At 41.1% G+C, this 24,576-nt stretch overlaps 2 protein-coding genes and 1 long non-coding RNA gene across 5 annotated transcripts in view; 1 reads left to right on the top strand and 2 right to left on the bottom strand.

The window, feature by feature from the left end:
• The window catches only part of LOC140121389 (uncharacterized), a 308,199-nt gene extending 303,491 nt beyond the window's left edge, over positions 1–4,708 (bottom strand). For both annotated transcript variants that reach the window (XR_011854080.1, XR_011854079.1), the window contains exon 1: positions 4,578–4,708. This is a non-coding gene — a long non-coding RNA (uncharacterized lncRNA). The remainder of the gene's footprint in view (positions 1–4,577) is intronic.
• Positions 4,709–13,223: 8,515 nt separating this feature from the next.
• FAM89A (family with sequence similarity 89 member A) lies at positions 13,224–24,301 on the top strand. 2 transcript variants are annotated; one of them, XM_072140883.1, is made up of 3 exons: positions 13,224–13,460; positions 16,378–16,667; positions 21,503–24,301. In XM_072140883.1, exons 2-3 carry the CDS (start codon positions 16,422–16,424, stop codon positions 21,764–21,766), a joined length of 510 nt encoding a protein of 169 aa, XP_071996984.1. In that variant the 5' UTR covers positions 13,224–13,460; positions 16,378–16,421; the 3' UTR covers positions 21,767–24,301. The 2 variants fall into 2 exon arrangements, with proteins under 2 accessions (XP_071996984.1, XP_071996985.1); XM_072140884.1 differs by lacking the exon at positions 13,224–13,460 and adding an exon at positions 14,099–14,219.
• The window catches only part of ARV1 (ARV1 homolog, fatty acid homeostasis modulator), a 42,391-nt gene continuing 41,270 nt past the window's right edge, over positions 23,456–24,576 (bottom strand). The window contains exon 6 of the mRNA XM_072140878.1: positions 23,456–24,133. Within this exon, the coding sequence (XP_071996979.1) occupies positions 24,039–24,133 (95 nt within the window). The 3' untranslated portion in view covers positions 23,456–24,038. The remainder of the gene's footprint in view (positions 24,134–24,576) is intronic.

Here is a 24,576-nt window from a genome sequence, read left to right as displayed (position 1 = left end):
ATATTATACAAGGATATTATACAGTGGATACATATACGGGACCCACTGTGTCTGTGTATATGATGCATGGGTGTATATGCTGCTATATGAATGTGCAACACCCCTGCCGATGCAAGGCAGAGGGGTTGTTGCGAATACGTCCCACCATGTAGCTTGCAGCCTGTGTAGGGTCTGATCAGCCCCACAGCAGGTCACTACATAACACAGGGGAATACTGCAGTGGTAGAGTCTGCCTGGTAAAGCAGGAGTTAAGTGTTGGATGTGATGTAATTCTAGCAACCAATCACAGTTGTTCATATCTTGTATTGTAAGCTGGGATGCAATTGGAGGAGGAACCACCACCTGACCAGTGGGAGTAATAAAACCCCTGGTCAGGAAAGTTCTAGAGTTCACTCTCAGATCAGAGTTGAGAAGAAGAGCTCAGACAGATCAGACCAGTTGGTCAGAGTGCAGCCAGAGCTCAGCTCACTACCTGAGCAGCTCTGCAGAGTTAGTTAGTGAGAGAAAGGGGTATCATCCTACCTTCAAGGGTGATATCTGAAGCAACCCAGGAGAAGCTGAAGCATTATTCTAGGACACAGCTATCTCCGAGCCTGCCATTGCATCCAGGCTGATGATCCATTCCTGTGGTTCCCTCTCCAACTGCAGTCCCAGCATTCTACCATTTGTCAAGGCACATTGCTACTGTTCCTGTCGGTTTCAATAAAGAACTGTAAGTTAATTTGGTCTGGTCTGGTTTCTGCTATCACGGCTGTCACCATCACGGGCACCCTATTCACCACACAGAGACTCATACTTCAGACACCAAAGGGTTGCCCCAGGGAGAGGCTGCTATAGCGGTTCCAACACCACCCTGCTGGAGACCTGCCAGGCTGTAGGACAGCCCTCCGGTTCCCCATACCAAACACCGTGACACTAGCGTGCCTAGGCCGCAACCGCCAGCCACTCAGGTATTCCAGGCCCCGGCCCCCAAGAAAAGGCTAGGCCCCGGTGGGGGATGTTGCAAATGTGTGTATAAGTTGTATGTATGTATGTATGGTATGTATATACAGTATATATATTTTTAAGAGGTTAGTGAAGCCCAATTCAGAAGTTTACTATGGGGCTCTTTCTCTTCTTGTTACCCCACTGATATTATAAGTGGGGATGTAAATGAAGTGCACATAAGTTAAGGGGCAACAGAATGGCATTTTAAGTGTGGGGAAATTAGTAGGAAGGGGCTGCAGAATGGGGGCATATTAAGTGGGTTTCTATGGAAACACCAGCGATCGGTAACCAGAACCCAGTATCTTGCACATTTTTAACCCCTTAAGGACGCAGCAATTTTGTAGCTTAAGGCTCAGTCAAATTTTTTGGATTCTGACCTGCGTCTCTTTATATGGTTATAACATTTGAACACTGTTACTTATCAAAGCGATTCTCAGATGGTTTTTTCCACACCTGTTGTTTTAGTGGTAAATTTTGGCTGATAAGTTTTGCGTTTATTTACAAAAAAAAACGGAAAAATTATGATGATTGCTTGTTCATATCCCATGGTGGATCAAGTAAAAAATTTAAAAAAAAAATGTTTTTCAATAAAAAATTACTTTATAAATCACAAAAAATGCCCATAAGCCCCAAAACATATAAAGAGACATATAACGCTCAAAAAAGTCTAAATCATAACACAAACCCCACATATATAGTATCACCGCGTCCGTAACAATCCATAGAATAAAACTAAATAACTATTGAACCCATATGATGAACGCCGTAAAAAAAAAAACTTTAAAAACCCGCCCAAAATTAAGATTTTTACCTATTATATCCCACTAAAAATGCAATAAAAAGTGATCAACAAAACATATGTACTCCAGAATGATACTGTTGCAAAGAACAACATGTCCTGCAAAAAACAAGCCATCAACCAGCTCTGTAGCCAAAAACGTAACAATGTTATGCCACTTGGAAGACGGCGATGTAAAAATGATAGATTTTTCCCCACATTAGGGTTTTATTTGGCAAATTTAGTAAAACATAAGAAAAAAAATCCATGTCTGGTATCCCCGTAATCGTATCGACCCATAGAATAAAGATAACAGGATTATTAGGATATACGGTGAACACGGAAAAAAAAAAGTAAAAAATCCAGTACAGAATTGATGCTTTTCTACTCATGACCTCAAAAAAAGTTCCTAAATTTTCAACAATAGGTGATGCCAACCCCAAAATGGTAACACTGGAAAAAGCATCTCATCGCACAAAAAAAATGCTGTCACTTGACCCACATAACGGAAAAGAGAAAATTTTATAGCCTTCAAAAGGGGGCAACGAGAAAACTAAAATCCTGGCAGCTGCAGGGTGCTCCTTCCCTTCTGCGACTCGCTGTGCGCCCATAAAACAAGTAACGGCCACATATGGGGGGTCTCTGCACTCGGGAGAAATTTCATAACAAATTGTATGATGGATTTTCTCTTTTTATCTTTTGGAAATGTGTAAATTTAAGGGCTAAATGAACGTATAACCGACAAAATTTGACCATTCTAAATTCCACCGCCATTTTGATTCAATTACTATGAAGATCTCAAGGGGTTAACAATCTTTGTAAATGCTGTTTCTGATAGTTTGCGGGGTGCAGATTTGAAAATGGGTTGGTTATATAGGGGGTTTTTGATGCTAAATATGTAAAATCTAATTTCAAACAGTATTTATCCCCAAAATAGTCAATTCTGAAAATACTGAAAATCGCTATTCGATTTGTAGGCCGCGTGACTTCAAAATAAATTATCCAAACATTTCAAAAATTATGAAAATGTAAAGTAGACAAATGTTATTCGGCAAGTTATTTAGGTGGTAAATCGATCTGCCTGAAAACGCAGTGATTTTGAATTTTGAAAATGGCAAATTTTTCTAAAAATTCATCATTTTTTTCCTTTTTTTGTAAATAAACGCAAAACTTATCAGCCAAAATTTACCACTAAAATGAAGTACAACATGTGGGGAAAAAACTGTCTCAGAATCGCTGTGATAAGTAAAAGTGTTCAAAAGTTATAACCATATAAAGAGACGCAGGTCAGAATCCAAAAAATGGGACTGAGCCTTAAGCTGTAAGGCCGCGGTCACACGATCCGCTAGGCGTCCGTTCATAACGCGACGCTAGCGCACAGGGGGCGGTCCTCGGCCCGAACGCACATGCGTTAACAGGGAAACGCATGCGATCGGCTTATCAATCGCATGCGTTTCCCTGTTAACGCATGTGCGGTCGGGCCGAGGACCGCCCCCTGTGCGCTAGCGTCGCGTTATGAACGGACGCCTAGCGGATCGTGTGACCGTGGCCTAAAATGGCTGCGTCCTTAAGGGGTTAAGCAGTCCGTAAAAAGCGCTTGCGTTTTTTTAAAATGCATCCGTTTTTGACCCATTTTAATTAAGATAATTGGAAAAACCGGTCAAAAACGGATGCGTTTTCAAAAAAACTCTGAATTTCATGCTCTGAATTTCCTGGGACTCCATTCTATTGGTATCATTGGTCCAAATCTCTTATTAGCCCCACTTTCCTTCAATGACCCCTTCTGGTCCAGGTAGCTGCATTTACAACACAACACTCAGGGTGCGTTCACACGTTCCGCTATCGTCGCGTTCATAATGTGACGCTAGCGCACAGTGGGCGGGGCTCGGGCCGATCGCATATGCATTTCCCGGGAAACGCATATGCGATTGCCCCAAACTCCGCCCCCTGTGCGCTACCGTCGCGTTATGAACGCAGCGCTAGCGGAACGTGTGAACGCGCCCTCAGTGATATTATCCCATTAATTCTTTCCCCATGTTACAACTTCTTGCATTATCCAAATTATCTATTAATATTAATGTTGGGACGTGGGGGCAGCTGTAGCAATGATTGCTGCTAAGTTTTTGCGTTTTCAGTCTGTTTTGTGTGTTTTACCATGTGTTTGGCTGGTTTGAACCTGATTATTTTCATTCTAGTGTAGGGAGCTGTGAAACAGATTATAACCAGCAAACATACGAGAACGCAAGTGTTTAAAAATGCATGCGTTTCCAAGAACGCCCCATGTGGCAGCAACCTAAGCTTGAAAAAAATAGCGCTAAGGCTGCATTCAGACAGCGGCACTCGGGAACTGCTCACCCCTGCCCTTCTTCATGGCGATATATGGCGCACTGAGCCGTATAACGGGGAAATATAGGACATGTCCTACCTTTCTCCTGGCTATGGAATGGTACGGTGCGGCACATGTGTCGCACCGTACCGCTCCCGTACGGGGCCGTGCGCCCATTGCCATCATACAGTCATATGTATATAGTTTTAAACCCGTTTTGGGGCAGTTTTTTAGTAGTCTGTTAAAAAATGCTGGTGTTTTTTGAAAACATATCTGTTTTTGACCGGTTTTACCAATTATCTTAATTAAAATTGGTTAAAAACGGATGCGTTTTTTAACGGACTGCTTAAAAACGGCACAAAAACGGGTTCAAAACGTCGGCCTAATAACTACATGTAAACAAAAATTAATTAATAGGTTAAATAAGCACAAAACAAACAAGCAGCAGTAATGGCAGTGCCTGGAGTGTGTGACTGGGATAAATACCAGGCATATGTTTGTTTGTCCTCCAGAAGGATCCTCTGTTTGCAGGATGTTGCAGGCAGGCAGCAGCTGTAGGCAATCCCCTGTAGAGATTATTTAGCAAACTGGTCATTCAGCAGGACAACACCCTCTTGTCACACATGGTTACAGCTGAGAACCACCATCAGGAGGATATAATATCTCTTGTCTCTGCTTTCTTTGAGGGTGCGTTCACACGTTTGAACCGCATATACAACAGCTGATGAGAGGTGATTTGCCTAATTACATTACCGTTTACATTTGTAAACGCAATGTTAATGCATGCGTTAACAAAACGCATGCGTGAACGCGTTGTTAACGCATGCGTTAACATCGCGTTTACAATGCATTTTGTAAACGGAAATGTTAACAGTGATGTAATTAGGCAAATCACCCCTCCTCAGCTGTTGTATATGTGTTTCAAACGCAATGAAAACGCAGGTCAAAACGCAACGTGTGAACGCGCCCTGAGGGTGCTTTCATAAGATGTGTTGCGTCCTGTTTTTTTATGCTTTTTGTCACATTCAAAATGCTTCAGGCTTGATCACATGTTGAATTTAGATGCAATGGAAACGCAATGTTACTTCAACATGTGATCAAGGTTGAAGCGCATCAAAAAACGTCACGCAACGCATCGTGTGAATGATCCCTCAATGAAAGCAGAGACAAGAGATAGTATATCCTTCTGAGTTTTGGATGTCCAAACCAGGAGTGGAGTTCTGAAAAAAAAAAAAGCAGGAATAGTGCCTCTCAATTATATGTACTTACCCATTAGGCCACGGTCACACGTACCCCTAGGCGTCTGTCATAACGCGACGCTAGCGCACAGGGGGAGGTCCTCGGCCCGAGTGCACATGCCGATCTCCGATTGATAAGCCGATAGCATGCGTTTCTCAGGAAACGCATGTGCGTTCGGGCAGAGGACCGCCCCCTGTGTGCTAGTGTTGCGCTATGAACGGATGCCTAGCGGTACGTGTGACCGCGGCCTTATGCTCCACACCTACTTTTTGCTTCAAAAACTGCATCACAAAAATTGAATGTGGGAACACACCCTCAGGGCGCGTTCACACGTTCTGCTAGCGCTGCGTTCATAACGCGACGCTAGCACTCAGGGGGCGGAGTTTGGGGCGATCGCATATGCGTTTCCAGAGAAACGCATGCGATCGGGTTATTAATCGCATGCGTTTCCCAGGAAACGCATATGCGATCGGCCCGAGCCCCGCCCACTGTGCGCTAGCGTCGTGTTATGAACGCACGTTGCGTTTTGGTTGCGTTTTCATTGCGTTTGAAACGCATATACAACAGCTGATGTGAGGTAATTTGCCTAATTACATTACCGTTTAGGCTTGTAAACGCAATGTTAACCCATGCGTTAACAAAACACATGCGTTAACGCTTTGTTAACGCATATGTTAACATCGTGTTTACGATGTGTTTTGTAAACGGAAATGTTAGCAGCGATGTAATTAGGCAAATCACCTCTCCTCAGCTGTTGTCTATGCGTTTCAAACGCAATGAAAACGCAGGTCAAAACGCAACGTGTGAACGCGCCCTGAGAGTGTGTTCAAACATTCAATTTTTTATATGCTGCTTTTGAAGCTGAAAGCAGGTGTGGATCACAATTGTTGCCAACATAATTCAGGGAAACCGCTCCTCCTCTTTTTTTTAACCCAACCCTGGTTTGGACATCAAAAACTGCATCTGAAAAACTGAATGTGTGAACGCACCCTAAAACAAAATCTACTAACCTAGATGAGTTTTACCCACTTACAGATGCATTTACACTGAAACCCTTTCAATTGGAGACAGGCACCACGGAGACATTTATCAGGGCGCGCTCACATGTTCCGCTAGTGTCGTCGTGATGCGACGCTAGCGCACAGGGGATGGGGCTTGGGGCGATTGCATATGCGTTTCGGCCCGAGCCCCACCCCCTGTGTACTAGTGTCGTGTTATGAACGCGACACTAGCGGAACGTGTGAACGCGCCCTCACAGTTTTCTTTTGTCTGGAAGATACTGCAAAATGTCACAAAGAAGTCTCCAGAATGCAAGGGAAAATAAAATTAAAACAAGAGTCGGATCATTCTGCACACCTACATAAAATAACAATGCTACAAACAGTCCAGGCTCAATACACAAACCTTGACAAAATGTCTAGGCCCGCCAAGGAAATTCGAATAACATATGTTATTGTATAATATATTCAGCAGCATCACTGACATTATCAGAAAGTGCCTGTGCCCAAGTACCAACTTGTAAAAAATCCCTTCGGAAAGACGGAAAAAGGCGTTTAATTACCTATTAGTAACTTTTTTAACCCCTTCATGGTTTTCGCCATACATGTACAGCGCAGAGGTGCGGAGGCTGGATGACGAGTGCTCACAGAGGTGTAATTTGCTGCATATTGCAGCAAACACCCTCTGCTAAGGGGGGTGGGTGATCACACGTTATGAACGCAACGCTAGCGCACAGGGGGCAGGCCTTGGCCTGATCGCATATGGATTTCCATGGAAATGCATGCGATTGATTACCAGGACCCGGTATCTTGCATTTAAACAATACAAGATAAAGGGGGACTGGTTACTGATCGCATGCGTTTCCCTGGAAATGCATATAGGTTCGGGCCGCGGCCCGCCCCCTGTGCACTAGTGTCGCCTATGAGCGCAATGCTAGCTGAACATGTGACAGCGGCCTAATACCTGCAGTCGCAGCTAGCTCTGATTGTGGGTATTAACCCTTCCCATGTGGAGGGATGTAAAAGACGGCGGCGTGTTTCCATGACAGCCTCATGGGCTAAAGAACACAAGGAATGGACATTAGACCAGTGGAAATCTGTGCTTTGGTCTGATGAGTCCAAATTTGAGATCTTTGGTTCCAACCACCGTGTCTGCGCAATGCAGAAAGGTAAATGAATGGACTCTACATGCCTGGTTCCCACTGTGAAGCATGGAGGAGGAGGTGTCATAGTGTGGGGGGATTTGCTGGTGACACTGTTGGGGATTTATTCTAAATTGAAGGTCTACTGAACCAGCATGGTTACCACAGCATCTTTGCATTTAGTTGGACCATCATTTATTTTTCAACAGGATAATGACCCCAAACACACCTCCAGGTTTGACCAACAAGGAGAGTTATGGGGTGCTATACCAGATGACCTGGCCCCCACAGTCACCAGACCTGAACCCAATCGAGATGTTTTGGGGTGAGCTGGACCGCAGAGTGAAGGCAAAAGGGCCAACAAGTGCTAAGCATCTCTGGGAACTCTTTAAAGACTGTTGGAAGACCATTTCAGGTGACTACCTCTTGAAGCTCATCAAGAGAATGCCAAGAGTGTGCAAAGCAGTAATCAAAGAAAATGTGGCTACTTTGAAGAACCTAGACCAGTGATGGCGAACCTTTTAGCGGCCGAGTGCCCAAACTGCAACCCAAACACATTATTACATGTATGCACAGTGTATTGCTACCACTTGTGCACTGTGTGATAATTCTATATGTGTGATACTATTACATGTATGCACTGTGTATTGCTACCACTTGTGCACTGTGTGATAGTATTATATGTGTGATACTATTACATGTATGCACTGTGTATTGCTACCACTTGTGCACTGTGTGATAGTATTATATGTGTGATACTATTACATGTATGCACTGTGTATTGCTACTACTTGTGCACTGTGTGATAGTATTATATGTGTGATACTATTACATGTATGCACTGTGTATTGCTACCACTTGTGCACTGTGTGTTAGTATTATATGTGTGATACTATTACATGTATGCACTGTGTATTGCTACTACTTGTGCACGGTGTGATAGTATTATATGTGTGATACTATTACATGTATGCACTGTGTATTGCTACCACTTGTGCACTGTGTGATAGTATTATATGTGTGATACTATTACATGTATGCACTGTGTATTGCTACCACTTGTGCACTGTATGATAGTATTATATGTGTGATACTATTACATGTATGCACTGTGTATTGCTACCACTTGTGCACTGTGTTATAGTATTATATGTGTGATACTATTACATGTATGCACTGTGTATTGCTACCACTTGTGCACTGTGTGATAGTATTATATGTGTGATACTATTACATGTATGCACTGTGTATTGCTACCACTTGTGCACTGTGTGATAGTATTATATGTGTGATACTATTACATGTATGCACTGTGTATTGCTACCACTTGTGCACTGTGTGATAGTATTATATGTGTGATACTATTACATGTATGCACTGTGTATTGCTACCACTTGTGCACTGTGTGATAGTATTATATGTGTGATACTATTACATGTATGCACTGTGTATTGCTACCACTTGTGCACTGTGTGATAGTATTATATGTGTGATACTATTACATGTATGCACTGTGTATTGCTACTACTTGTGCACTGTGTGATAGTATTATATGTGTGATACTATTACATGTATGCACTGTGTATTGCTACCACTTGTGCACTGTGTGATAGTATTATATGTGTGATACTATTATATGCATGCACTGTGTATTGCTACCACTTGTGCACTGTGTGATAGTATTATATGTGTGATACTATTACATGTATGCACTGTGTATTGCTACTACTTGTGCACTGTGTGATAGTATTATATGTGTGATACTATTACATGTATGCACTGTGTATTGCTACCACTTGTGCACTGTGTGATAGTATTATATGTGTGATACTATTACATGTATGCACTGTGTATTGCTACCACTTGTGCACTGTGTGATAGTATTATATGTGTGATACTATTACATGTATGCACTGTGTATTGCTACCACTTGTGCACTGTGTGATAGTATTATATGTGTGATACTATTACATGTATGCACTGTGTATTGCTACTACTTGTGCACTGTGTGATAGTATTATATGTGTGATACTATTACATGTATGCACTGTGTATTGCTACTACTTGTGCACTGTGTGATAGTATTATATGTGTGATACTATTACATGTATGCACTGTGTATTGCTACCACTTGTGCACTGTGTGATAGTATTATATGTGTGATACTATTATATGCATGCACTGTGTATTGCTACCACTTGTGCACTGTGTGATAGTATTATATGTGTGATACTATTACATGTATGCACTGTGTATTGCTACCACTTGTGCACTGTGTAATAGTATTATATGTGTGATACTATTACATGTATGCACTGTGTATTGCTACCACTTGTGCACTGTGTAATAGTATTATATGTGTGATACTATTATATGTATGCACTGTGTATTGCTACCACTTGTGCACTGTGTGATAGTATTATATGTGTGATACTATTACATGTATGCACTGTGTATTGCTACCACTTGTGCACTGTGTGATAGTATTATATGTGTGATACTATTACATGCATGCACTGTGTATTGCTACCACTTGTGCACTGTGTGATAGTATTATATGTGTGATACTATTACATGTATGCACTGTGTATTGCTACCACTTGTGCACTGTGTGATAGTATTATATGTGTGATACTATTACATGTGTGCACTGTGTACTGCTACCACTTGTGCACTGTGTAATAGTATTATATGTGTGATACTATTACATGTGTGCACTGTGTATTGCTACCACTTGTGCACTGTGTTATAGTATTATATGTGTGATACTATTACATGTATGCACTGTGTATTGCTACCACTTGTGCACTGTGTGATAGTATTATATGTGTGATACTATTACATGTATGCACTGTGTATTGCTACCACTTGTGCACTGTGTGATAGTATTATATGTGTGATACTATTACATGTATGCACTGTGTATTGCTACCACTTGTGCACTGTGTGATAGTATTATATGTGTGATACTATTACATGTATGCACTGTGTATTGCTACCACTTGTGCACTGTGTGATAGTATTATATGTGTGATACTATTACATGTATGCACTGTGTATTGCTACCACTTGTGCACTGTGTGATAGTATTATATGTGTGATACTATTACATGCATGCACTGTGTATTGCTACCACTTGTGCACTGTGTGATAGTATTATATGTGTGATACTATTACATGTATGCACTGTGTATTGCTACCACTTGTGCACTGTGTGATAGTATTATATGTGTGATACTATTACATGTATGCACTGTGTACTGCTACCACTTGTGCACTGTGTAATAGTATTATATGTGTGATACTATTACATGTGTGCACTGTGTATTGCTACCACTTGTGCACTGTGTTATAGTATTATATGTGTGATACTATTACATGTATGCACTGTGTATTGCTACCACTTGTGCACTGTGTGATAGTATTATATGTGTGATACTATTACATGTATGCACTGTGTATTGCTACCACTTGTGCACTGTGTAATAGTATTATATGTGTGATACTATTACATGTATGCACTGTGTATTGCTACCACTTGTGCACTGTGTGATAGTATTATATGTGTGATACTATTACATGCATGCACTGTGTATTGCTACCACTTGTGCACTGTGTGATAGTATTATATGTGTGATACTATTACATGTATGCACTGTGTATTGCTACCACTTGTGCACTGTGTGATAGTATTATATGTGTGATACTATTACATGTATGCACTGTGTACTGCTACCACTTGTGCACTGTGTAATAGTATTATATGTGTGATACTATTACATGTGTGCACTGTGTATTGCTACCACTTGTGCACTGTGTGATAGTATTATATGTGTGATACTATTACATGTATGCACTGTGTATTGCTACCACTTGTGCACTGTGTGATAGTATTATATGTGTGATACTATTACATGTATGCACTGTGTATTGCTACCACTTGTGCACTGTGTAATAGTATTATATGTGTGATACTATTACATGTGTGCACTGTGTATTGCTACCACTTGTGCACTGTGTGATAGTATTATATGTGTGATACTATTACATGTATGCACTGTGTATTGCTACCACTTGTGCACTGTGTGATAGTATTATATGTGTGATACTATTACATGTATGCACTGTGTATTGCTACCACTTGTGCACTGTGTGATAGTATTATATGTGTGATACTATTATATGCATGCACTGTGTATTGCTACCACTTGTGCACTGTGTGATAGTATTATATGTGTGATACTATTACATGTATGCACTGTGTATTGCTACTACTTGTGCACTGTGTGATAGTATTATATGTGTGATACTATTACATGTATGCACTGTGTATTGCTACCACTTGTGCACTGTGTGATAGTATTATATGTGTGATACTATTACATGTATGCACTGTGTATTGCTACCACTTGTGCACTGTGTGATAGTATTATATGTGTGATACTATTACATGTATGCACTGTGTATTGCTACCACTTGTGCACTGTGTGATAGTATTATATATGTGATACTATTACATGTATGCACTGTGTATTGCTACTACTTGTGCACTGTGTGATAGTATTATATGTGTGATACTATTACATGTATGCACTGTGTATTGCTACTACTTGTGCACTGTGTGATAGTATTATATGTGTGATACTATTACATGTATGCACTGTGTATTGCTACCACTTGTGCACTGTGTGATAGTATTATATGTGTGATACTATTATATGCATGCACTGTGTATTGCTACCACTTGTGCACTGTGTGATAGTATTATATGTGTGATACTATTACATGTATGCACTGTGTATTGCTACCACTTGTGCACTGTGTGATAGTATTATATGTGTGATACTATTACATGTATGCACTGTGTATTGCTACCACTTGTGCACTGTGTGATAGTATTATATGTGTGATACTATTACATGCATGCACTGTGTATTGCTACCACTTGTGCACTGTGTGATAGTATTATATGTGTGATACTATTACATGTATGCACTGTGTATTGCTACCACTTGTGCACTGTGTGATAGTATTATATGTGTGATACTATTACATGTATGCACTGTGTATTGCTACCACTTGTGCACTGTGTGATAGTATTATATGTGTGATACTATTACATGCATGCACTGTGTATTGCTACCACTTGTGCACTGTGTGATAGTATTATATGTGTGATACTATTACATGCATGCACTGTGTATTGCTACCACTTGTGCACTGTGTGATAGTATTATATGTGTGATACTATTACATGCATGCACTGTGTATTGCTACCACTTGTGCACTGTGTGATAGTATTATATGTGTGATACTATTACATGTATGCACTGTGTATTGCTACCACTTGTGCACTGTGTGATAGTATTATATGTGTGATACTATTACATGTATGCACTGTGTATTGCTACCACTTGTGCACTGTGTGATAGTATTATATGTGTGATACTATTACATGTATGCACTGTGTACTGCTACCACTTGTGCAGTATTGGTGGAACTTGAGCACTGTATGACAGTACTGTGTATGTACTGTTTCTTTACTGACCACCAGTCATTGTTTTAGCTGTGTATTACATCCAGTATTACTATTCTGTGTGTATACATAGGTTAGACCCTGGTACACTCTGGCAGTTTGTAGGAGCATGATTTGGAGGTGTGGCCTATATCTGAGGGGCGTGTCTGTGGCCCGTTATGAGCGGAGCTCTCTCTAAGCACTGAGGTTACGAGCTGTATAGTGAGTGCACAGCCCTGGTCCCCGCCCCCTCCCCCTGCAGCACAGCTACAGCCCCTCCCACCAGCAGGGCTGAGGAGCAGAGCACGGCGCGCCCTCCCCCATCACACATCAGCAGCGGCTCCCTGTGTACACAGCACACCGCCGGCCCGGGAGCGCACACTGCACGGAGGAGCCCGGGACATGACGGCTCACACCTAGAGGCTCCTCTTCCGCACGATCTAACACGAAGCCGCCGCCGTGTGCTGCAGGAGCTGTGAGTGTATTATATCAGGCACCGAGCCCTCCCGCCGTCTATTGTGTGTGTTGGGGGGGATCCTGTCCCCTGGGTCACACTACTAGGGGTGCGCATGTGACAGACAGCGCCACCACGTGCTGCCCGGTCACACTGTGTAATGCTCTTACACTGACCATAGAAGGGCATGACCCCCCTAATGTGTAGTAGTAATGCCAGGGCTACACAATGACATGTGACTGGGTGACAAAGATGGTCATCAAGATCTACTCACTGACACCCTGTGCTTAGCTTCTAGCTGGTACCACAGCCACCTTCTCCATGTGGAAGCCACCAAAGCCACAAGTCACTGTGTAGCCCGGGGCTTAAAGGAAGTTTCCACCAGGGCACAAAATTCAGTTTTAAATCCTTTATGAAAACAATAATTTTAGGAGGTCTTAACCACCGTGACCATTTGCTGAAATGTAACATAAATCTCTATTCTCCTCATCCGTCATGAGACTCCTAACATATAAGATGGTCATCAGGGTTACCTAATGTCTATGGAGGTCTTTACTCCTAATCCGAAAATCTTGCTCTGTCATCCTTATGATGTATGTATATGTATATATATTGTGTGTGTTTGCCTGTTGCGGACGACCCAGTTCTTATGATAATCTGATCATGACGCCTGGATCCAGCCGGCAGAAGGAGTCTGTGGTGTGTTTGCCAGTAATAAAAGGCTGCAGTGTCTTGAGGAGCAGTGATATTCCCCAGATGTTACGTTATCCCACCCGTGAGGTTAGTGCTCTTATATTAACCTTACGTGACTCAGATTCCTGGTAATGAGCAGCAGAGCGCTGGCTCCTTGTCTGGAGCTGTATTGGCCTCTGATCTGGGGAATTGCTTTTTCATGGTCTACTCTTTAGTATGCAGAATTGTCGTAGAAGGGGAGCGCGGCCGGAGTATTGCTGTAATATGCTTTACTGTATCGCAACGCTGGACAGACGGTGCATTAATTATTAATGTGTCTGTCGTTCTGTTCTATGGAGGGCGAGCCGCAGAATATCTTTGTAGGTGATGGGGCTCTTCATACAACTCGTGTAGACATTACTTTATGATCAGTAATTTATACACGGCATTGCTTGTATGTGGTCTAATCTCTTTTTGGTGGAATGACCGTCTATCTGCCAGATTTTGTTCCTTTCCTTTACTATATAGATGAGTGACAGATCATCCACTGCGGAAGTGGTGCCGGCCCTATGGTCCTGATGCGGGTATCTCGGCCGCTGTGTGTAACAGCCGGCTACTAGTTACCTTATTGGCTGCACACAATGACAGGAACAGGATAGTTCTGCTTATAATTGTTAACATTACCTGAAGCTGTTCTTGAAACCCCCTACACCCACCTACACTGCCACCTCTCTGTTAGGTAAGATGGACACCTCACATAGTGTTATACATTGTGCCATCCCATGAACCATCTGTGTCACCCATGTGTCACTGGCACATGAGCACTGCACATACCTGTCAATGTAGATTCTAAAAGGAATAGGATTTTCTCCATATTTTGTGGCTCACGTACTCAGCTTCTGCACGGGGCACTAGAATCATCAGTCTTGTGAATGAGCAATTGTAAATTATATGGTGACATGTACTAGGTGTAAGAAAATACAGACCTTGTCACGAGCATGTGCCTTTATAGTGCAGAGTTCTGTGTAATCTTATTAATATTCATAAATGATCTCAATGCTATGTGTAGAACATGCATATGACCCTAAATTCTGGCATGAATGATGTTACCCGTGTGTGTGCGGATGAGGCATGGGTAGCCTGACTGCTCATGGGAGTGGCAACCTGAGTTTTGTATACAGTGCCCCCAACCCTAATCCCTCCCCCAGTTAGGGGCTATGCATGGTAGTCGTCTAGTGCTGGAAAATGGGAATCTAATTTAATTTGTTGTCTGGCAGCTTCATATCTCCCTCTACTTACTGTAATAAGTGTTTATGAGGGAGCTGGACACTAGTTTTGTTAACAGCTATGTCTATGGCCAGCTTAAGGAAGGGGGCTCAATCCAAAAACAGCATCATTTATAAAGAAATGAGTGTAAACAACAAATGGGACTGTTTTCAGCCCGGCGCAGTATATACTGTAGTCAGTCAGTATGGCGGTAGAGACATTTTACCTTGACAACATCCTTATAAAAAATACAAAAACACCTTTTAAAGGGAATCTAGTACAGGGCTAGTACATTACCATAAGATGCCTTCAGCAGAAGTTGATGATGATGTACTTAGTAATAAAGAACATCAAAAAGGCCAGATTTTGGTTATTCCAGCAGGGCATTTCTCCGCCTTTTATGACACTTTAGGGGTAATCTGGATATAGTTGACAGCATGTTGCAGAGAAATGTACTGTGATTTCCAATATACCCTAATTATTTCTATTGTGCCATTTCCAATATACCCTCAGTTTAATCCGCATGGTAATGAGGCAGGTAGAGCACTGATATTTTCACTGAAAACCATATTCTTCCAGTGTCACCCCATGCGTCTCGCAAGACGAAACTCCTGCTTATCTGATGCGGAGGGCAGTGCTGCAAACTGGAACTGCATTGCTATAGGTGCTGAGGACAAGACCTGGGTGCACCTACTGCCTCATTATCATATGGTTTAAATGAGAATTTCTCAGAAACTGCATAATTGACATAAATACAGATGTTTTTGAAATCATAGTGATTTTCTCTTACAACAGAATTCTAACAGATTATAAAGCTTTGGGGAGCTGAGGACAGCCAATTGATGCCATGTGTTGGACCCCCATTGATCTAATATTCTAGGGATAAGTTATTAATTTCTTGAGCCCAGGAGACCCCTATAAGTCATCTCTTAAGTACAATGACCATGATGTGATGTAATTGTAATGCTTGTAATATTTAACAATGTTTGTAATTCTGTAGGAAGACTTCTTGGCTCAGTTGCTGCTATCTTCCGAGTCCACGTGATGAGTTCCCACACAGCTGTTGCTCCGCTGACCCCATGCATGGAGGGCTTGCCTCCACTGCCAAAGAGCCTTAGTGGTCTGCTAAACTCAAGTGGGGGGTCAGGCTGGAGAGACCTGGAGAGAGTCTACGCACAGAAGTCTCGCATTCAAGATGACCTAAGCCGTGGAGGTTCAAGTGGCAGCTCTCAAGCTCACCCGAAGCCGCCAAACTTAGACGCAGCGCTGGCTTTACTAAGGAAAGAAATGGTGAGTTAACCCTTCACTATTTATTTACAGGCAACACATGTCTTCTGTGATAACTGACAACTATAAAAGGGCTACATTTAGTAGCTGATTGTGATTGTATGGTCTACAGGTCTTGTGGTGCTAATACTAGGATGTCCTATTTGTCCACAAGTAGTATCATTGTTGGTATTTGTATTTCACTAAAGTAATAACATTTGGAATTCTTTATATTAAAAAAATTTAATCACATTATATACAGACAAAATATATATATATATATATATATATATATATATATATATATATATATATATATATATTCGTATTAAGTGTTAGGATGTGTTACACTGTGCATGCTCCTCTTATATATTTTGAATATATACAAACACCCCTATTCAACTTTTTTTTCTTTGAAGTCTGTGGGAGTCTGAAAATCTGCATCAACATGCAGTTTTCATGCAGAATTCCTTCAGCCAAATGGGATGACGGAAAAAAAACGCAAGCCAAAAATCCACATAAGAAAATGCACAAAAACACAAGGTCCACAAATCCGCTTGCAAATCGCACAACAAATTGTGTGTATTAGATGCAAATTATCCACATAACAATCCACAATATGTGCAGATAACCTTAGTCTACATCCTGTATCTTTCTTCCATCTCTATCAAATCCTATAGGTCTGCAAAAAATCTGCACCACAGGTCAATTTTCACTGTGGATATCTTGTGGATGAGACCTATCAGATGTATATATACACCATCATATACCTGATTGCCAAAGAGTAGCCTACAGATCTCCAAATACTGAACAGTAGCAGTTGTTTTAACATAAGAACCTATTGACATCCAATATGCATTATGTGTGGATGAGTTTTATTTTGTTTTAAATTTTTTTTTTTTTTTGATACCCATTTCTTTGCTGCTGTAAGGCTACATTCACATGACGTGTGCCTGCTGTACTGTAGCACGGCGGGCACATGTCGGCGCTGGGGAGAGGAGGAGGGGGTGAGCATGTGTGCAGCAACATCCCGTACGGCTTTGTGAGCCCATTGGCGTCTATGGGGGACGTATATACGGCGTATATATGTCGACTGTATATACGTCCCCCATACGGCCGTGTGAATGTAGCCTAAATGCTAGAGATTTACCACTTGCTTTTCTGTGATGTGTATGTCTTGTCTAGTCTCCTATAACCTAAATGGTAAAATCCTTTTGTTGTAATTATAAGCAAATTGTGGCTGCAACAATTGTAGTGCACTGGGTTGTAGAGATCTTAGAGAAAAAACTTCAGGAGAATTTATCACAACTGGGCTTATTGCGTGCCAGTCTTGATCAACACCCCCTCCTCCCTCATTGGCAAACAATGCACTTGAAATGCTAATCAGGGTGCCTGGGTGAACTCTACGCCAGGGTTCGCCCTTACAAAGAATTCTACCATAGCCTGCGCCCGAATCCTAGTACAAGCTATAGGAAAATGCAGGTGGGAGCGTCCTGTCCTCAGAAAAAAAAAAGTAGCAATTCCTGGCAACATCCTGGCCAGATGTTTTCCATGCCTTGTATACAGGAAAACTGGTGCACAAGCTATGATAAATTCTTTCTCTGCTGAAGTTTCCCTTTACTCTGCACACAAGAAGTTCTTTTGTTACTTTGTGGCTTTTTCGCTTCTCAGATTAGCTTTAGGATACTAACAAGCAATCTAGATGGATAAAGGTCTTAGCCTAAAATAGTAAGTCCATGGCCTAGCTCCTTGTATTAAGCATCACGAGGACACATGAATCATTTCATTAACGTAAAGGTAGATCTATTGTTCACGGATTGCTGTCAAGCCCAGGGCCTGAGACTTAGAGTAAGAAGATTGAGAAACAGGATCTGCTATTTATATACATGGCTCTTATGCACAGCATATGTGCCAGATCTATAACAGCTGAAGACTACAAAGTGCCACCCATATAATTGGGGATGAGAGTGACACATCCATTGCACATGGCTCATTAAAATCCCAGTATTTAATTAGAAGTGTGATGAACAATCTAGTTATATTCTTGATTCGTACTGTAAGTTGTCCCATCTGAAGGTATCCAGCAAGGAGAAAGCTCCATAGTGTGATTATAGCGTGTGGTTAATGGGGTGTTGAAGTGATCCACAATCATATCCTGGGAAGGTTTTCATTGACAGAATTTGCACATTTGCTCTGGAGTTCCTGGACAGATGTATTGTGAAAGTTAAGTGAGCTGCTTTCAGTAAAACCATAGGATATCCGCAGAATACGTGACCTAATTGTTTTACCATAGAGAAGGATAAATAATGGGATATGTCCTGTTATTGTCGCCTTTGGAGCCTTTAAGTATGTTTTGTTGAGACAACGTGTGGGAATGCCCATATATTATGTCCTACGTTACTGAGTGATTGCGGCGTGCCGGACAGGCGCAAGACTACTGCGTTCTATAGAACAAACATGTGATGATGTACATTTATAGATGAAGATTTGAAATCATCCCATCTGCTACTTGTTCTACTTAGCGTACATTGGGTGTAGGGGAAGTGTAACGCAACCCTAAGGGGGAGAGACCAGACCTTCCTCACGTTCTCATGAAGCAGTTGTTTGCCACAAATACTAGATTGTTTGAGTTATGTTTTAAATGAGCAAGTGTTGGGAATAGGTAGAGATTACTTAGCAGATTCCTCCCCCCCCCCTTCTTACAGCACCCCTGTGGTCCTCATCGTTGTATATACAACGATGTCATCTTCTTGACCTGTCACTGGCCCCTGCATTATATGATTCATTGCTGGTGCATACAGACGCTTACCAGCATTGGGGAGGACTGGATCCAAGCCCTACAACTGGTGGGGGGAAAAAACATTGTTTTATTTATTATTATTATGAAAATATATGTGTATATGTGTATTTATTTCTTTAAAAAAAAATTGCAATATGGATAAAAAGAAAATTTCTAACCATATAATTCCCTTACATATAAGGTACACCCGAGGTCCCACAAGCAGGTTATTTTGTGGAGAGGAATGATTTTTTTTTTTTTTTTTTTATACAGCCGGGCGCTTTTGGTTTACAGAGGTCAATTGTGACATTCTGCAGAAAAATAAAGTAACGCCTCTACAAAGAAAATATGTTAACAGCCCAGCTTCCTCCAGCACAGTCATGCAGAACACAGATACTGAAGTAGTGATATGACCTCTCCCCCAGCTATAAGCTATGGGTATTAAGGTCTCTCCTCTGGAATGCCAGGCATATGTGACTTTTTTCTATGGCGATTCTGTATAGTACTGTGTATTTCTCCTTTCTGCTTACTTTCACCAAAAGTGGCAACTGGGGCACAAAATGTACAAAAACTTGTGGCATAAAAGATGTATAAAGAGCCTGAAGACTGGTGTCCCCTGCACAATAAATTGCCCCCATTGTCAGGAGTGGCGGCGTACACACCTGAATGTCGCTCCTTTCTATTCAGAGATTGGCGGAGGTCTCCAGGGGGGGGAAGACCTCCTCCATGGTCAGACACTTGTTCCTTATTTCTGTCTAATCCATTGCCGGGCAGTTACTAAACAACCACAAGATTTTATTTTGCCAAGTGAAAAAAAATTGCGGTGTTTTCACCCAAACATTCTCCAAGTGTGCCTCTTCTTAAAGAGGTTTTCACAGTCACAGAATATGATGGAAATGTGCACGATACCTTCAGGTCACTACAACATATGGAGACCTACATATGACCGTGTCTCACCACAATTTCGGATCAGGAGGAATAGATCTGCATTAGCAAACAAGACAAACACAGAGAACATAGAGATGAATATAAACGTTTAGTACGGATGATCGTTGCCAAGCCATAGGGGTTGTGTGTGGGGCTTTCTTTTTGGATATATTAAGATGGAGATACATTCTTAATGAGTTTTCTGTCAGAATTAATTTGATTTTTTGATAAAAGGCTTTTATCTTAATCTTTAGTATTTAGTAGATCAGACCAGAAGTCTGTACATTAATTATTGATGTCATTGTCTGGTTGGATGTGGGCACTGGTTATTAAGAGCTATTGAGAAATGTATAGCAGTGAAAAACTGCTCTACAGCTAAGAAATCAATATGGATTTTTTTTGTGTGGTTGTCTTAAAGGGAACCAGTCATCACATTTTTAAATAAGCAGCTAGTGATAGGTTCCTATATAGCCCTAGCAACTAACTAATGCCCTTCTTTTATCCAAAAATTGTTTCCCTTTTAAATCACCTTTAAATTGTATTAACTGGCATCAGGAGTGTGTCAGCCTCTTCCATCTACTCCTCCCGATGCCTTATGTCTCCTCACTATTCAGCAGCTTATGTCATGTGACCACGGTGATTACATCTATGGTCATATACCCTTTACATTTGCAAAGATCACATTAAATCAAAGCAGCCTCTGATAAATGGGGTACATTTTTCCAATGTTAAGGGTATAGGGCCTTGAATTACATTGCCCTGGTCACATGAAATGAATGTAACGCAAGGCATTGTGTAAAAAAATTGATACAATATTTCCTATAAGTAAATAGAGCTTTATATGTGTGTAGTTGAATATTAGCCCATCGATGGGAGAGTCAAGACATTTAGGCGATGGGTAGGTTTGGCCAACAATTTCATGTATAAAAGCAGCCTTAGGCTATATTCGCACACACATGTGCCCGCTGTACCGTAGTACGGTGGGCACACGTCAGCGCCAGGGAGAGGAGGAAGGGGTGAGCGGGGGGCATATAAACGGCGTATATATGCCCCCCCTAACGGCCATGTGAATGTAGCCTAACAACCAAAGCAAATCAAATTTAATATATGTATTCTGGAGCTTTTTATGAATTTCTTTGTTTTCTCTCCTCAGGTCGGGCTGAGACAACTTGACATGTCTCTCCTTTGTCAGCTGTATTCACTCTATGAATCCATCCAGGAATATAAAGGTGCTTGCCAGGCAGCCTCCAGTGCCGACTGTTCATACGCCATGGAAAATGGATATTTTGATGAAGAGGAAGAATATTATCAAGAAGCCGGCGCCCTTCATAAAGGTGCCAGAGAGGACTCTGAAGGAAACCTCACTCTATCAGTACCTACTATTTCTAATGATGACTGGATACTGGAGAATATCTAATTTGCCATACGTCAGGAAATCATCTCTTGGCTTTTTTTCTAACAATGCTTTCCAGAAATATTTTTCTACCGGAAAGTGATTTCTTATCATTGAGATATTTTCTGCCATGTTTATAAGGACTGATGTGTTCCTGCTCACCATCGTTGGTGATGATAATTCTATGGAACATTGTCCATGTGCCTTTAACATCCAAAAGCACTTACGCAAGGGGAAAGAAATTTTATAAAACCGCATACGATGAGTAGTGCTGGAGACTTAAGTAGTAATAGGACATCTATAATACAGGCTTCCATCATCTGCCTTAAATCATTTATACAGCAATGGCTTATATTATCAGTTTTATAGCAAACTTCAAGGAAGATGCCCACATACTTCTTCGAATTGGATGGGGAGTTCATCTTTGAATGTCATGATGTGCCTCAGACAGGCTTAAAGGAATTACAGAGAACTTCCCTCACGTGGGTTCAAGTGATCAAATAAGCTATTAATTTCTCATAGGATAGAATCAATTATAAAGGAGCACAGTACACTGCAACCAAAGTAGACACCGTCAGTTTGTGGCCTTGAAAGTCTTGATCCGTCTTGAAAGGATAAAACATTAGCGTGACTTCACATGCAGCGTTGTTTAGAAATATAAGCCACTGTAAGTTGTGATGCCAATATCAGAATCTTTGTCCCATTTTTTGTATGTGTGGCACGTAAAATCACTACAAAAAACGTGAGCTGCTTTTTTTCTAAAAGATGTTCTGTGTGAAACCACCCTAAACGTACAGATCTCCATAAACACTAACTGTACACTTGTGCAGGGGTTGTCCTACTTGGGTCACCTTTTAGATGTATTTTATCCTATTTTTGTATCTATAGGCCAAAACCAGGAGTGGACCATAAACATAGAAAAAGTGTAGTGTTAAGATTTGCATCTCTTCTGCTTTTACTTTGCAAGTAAATTGTTATAGGATTTTCCAAGTTAAAAAAAAAGTTAACAGATGAGAGGACTAAGTACTATATGTGCTATATAGTGATCAGTGAAGAGTTACTCCATTACTGTAACCAGCAGCCACAGAAAGGAAGTGACTCTGTTCCTTAGACCCCCTCCATTCTAGCCTTTTCATTTGGCAGCAAATCTTGTGCAAGTTAAAAGCCATTGATACATGCGCTGTGCATACACCCAATACAGGAATACTGCCAAGTTGGGGAGTGACATGCCAGCCACTTGAGATGTCTTTAACTCGGAGATATCAAGAACTGGTGGTCTTTACCACTGTCTGAATAGCACACATAACTGACACTACATCAATCTAGATGTCAGTGGTCCTCTCTTGTTCAATGCCACATTTTACTTTTCTAGGAAAAACCCTTTAAACTGGTACTTGCATACCGATATATAACCTATGCCTATGAATTTGCAACCAAATATATGGGGCTTTGTTCACATCTGTGTTGAAGGCTCCCAAAAAATAGTACAGACTTTGCAGAATTCTGTGCTATTTTTTCAGTATTGGACAGAAACCAAACACATTTAGGAGTCCATTTTACAGCATTGATCCAGCATTAGTGTTTTTTATGTTTGGCTCTTATTACAGAATTGACCTACACAGATGTGAACAGAGTCCAGTTCTAAATTTCTGAGCACGGTTCTGTGTCTAGTGTTCTGCGTTCCTGCATGTTTTTTACTTTTGCCTGGTCCTGGCCACAGAATAGCATTTATTACGGTTACACTTTAAAATCACATGGGAGGAATTCACTTGTAATTTATCAGAGAATCTTTATCTTTGGATCTAAAGAACATATTTTAAATGCATAGATTAGGAAGCTATTCTCGAGAAGAATACAATGTTGCTATCTGCAACTTAGACATTCTTGAGGTTAGTATCCCAGAATTGCTCAGTTTGATGCCTTTTTAAGTGAACTACGAAGCGCACATTCATATAACAGGGTCTATTCACATACGTGCAACATTTGTGAAATTGTATTTTGTATGTCCAGGTCTGCTTTCCTTTCGTCATGCGTTTTATGAAACACATTAGCAACCACAGGAAGACACATAGTAATATAAACAAAACTGTGGGTTTTCATGTTACCTGTCCTAGGCACTGGTGGCCATGATCCGTTTATATTTATAGGTCCACCCTTCTTCAGTTTATTTTCTTGTGTGTTTTCCAAACAGTGTTTAATGTTCGAGTTTTGACACTTTATCTCTTTTGCTGCTTGCTGTTCTCTTGTGTTTTTCATATTTTTCTTGTGCACTTTCCTGTTTTGTGTGCTGGTTCCGTTATGTGCGTGTTTGGCACACCTCCATATCACAATGATTCACTCCATATTTGTTATACCTAAAGTTACAAAAAGTCCACACATCGAGTCTGACTCCTAAAAAAAAAAATATCTATTTATATTTTTAGGACCTCAATATTTCTTTTCAATCATCAGCTAAGCAAAAACCAATTTTGTTATATAATGTTTATTTTGTGTATATTTATTTAGAAATGTTAATCTTACATTTTTTCTTTAATAAAATAAAGTCCTAGTTCTCATCAATCGGTATATTTTATATGTTGACATGAACTCTCAATCCTGTCCTAAAAGAGGTTGGAAAGTGGACAAACCTGTGTGCTCTGGTAGTACTGAAACCCTCAAACATTTAGCTTGGGATCTATAGTTTCTAGAACCCTGCATCAGAAGAATCTTGCAATCAAGGTACAACACGTTTATGTGATCTGCAAGGCAAGGTCGCTAGCAAGCACAAGTCCTGGTCTGCGGTCCACCTGCTGGTGCGTAACATGGGATCTCTGCATGTCACTATAGTGAGGCTG

The sequence above is a fragment of the Engystomops pustulosus genome, chromosome 3 (genome assembly GCF_040894005.1).
Source record: "Engystomops pustulosus chromosome 3, aEngPut4.maternal, whole genome shotgun sequence".
Lineage (NCBI taxonomy): Eukaryota > Metazoa > Chordata > Amphibia > Anura > Leptodactylidae > Engystomops > Engystomops pustulosus.
The sequence above is the reverse complement of the archived record's forward strand: the minus strand, read 5'-3'. Positions and strand labels throughout refer to the sequence as shown.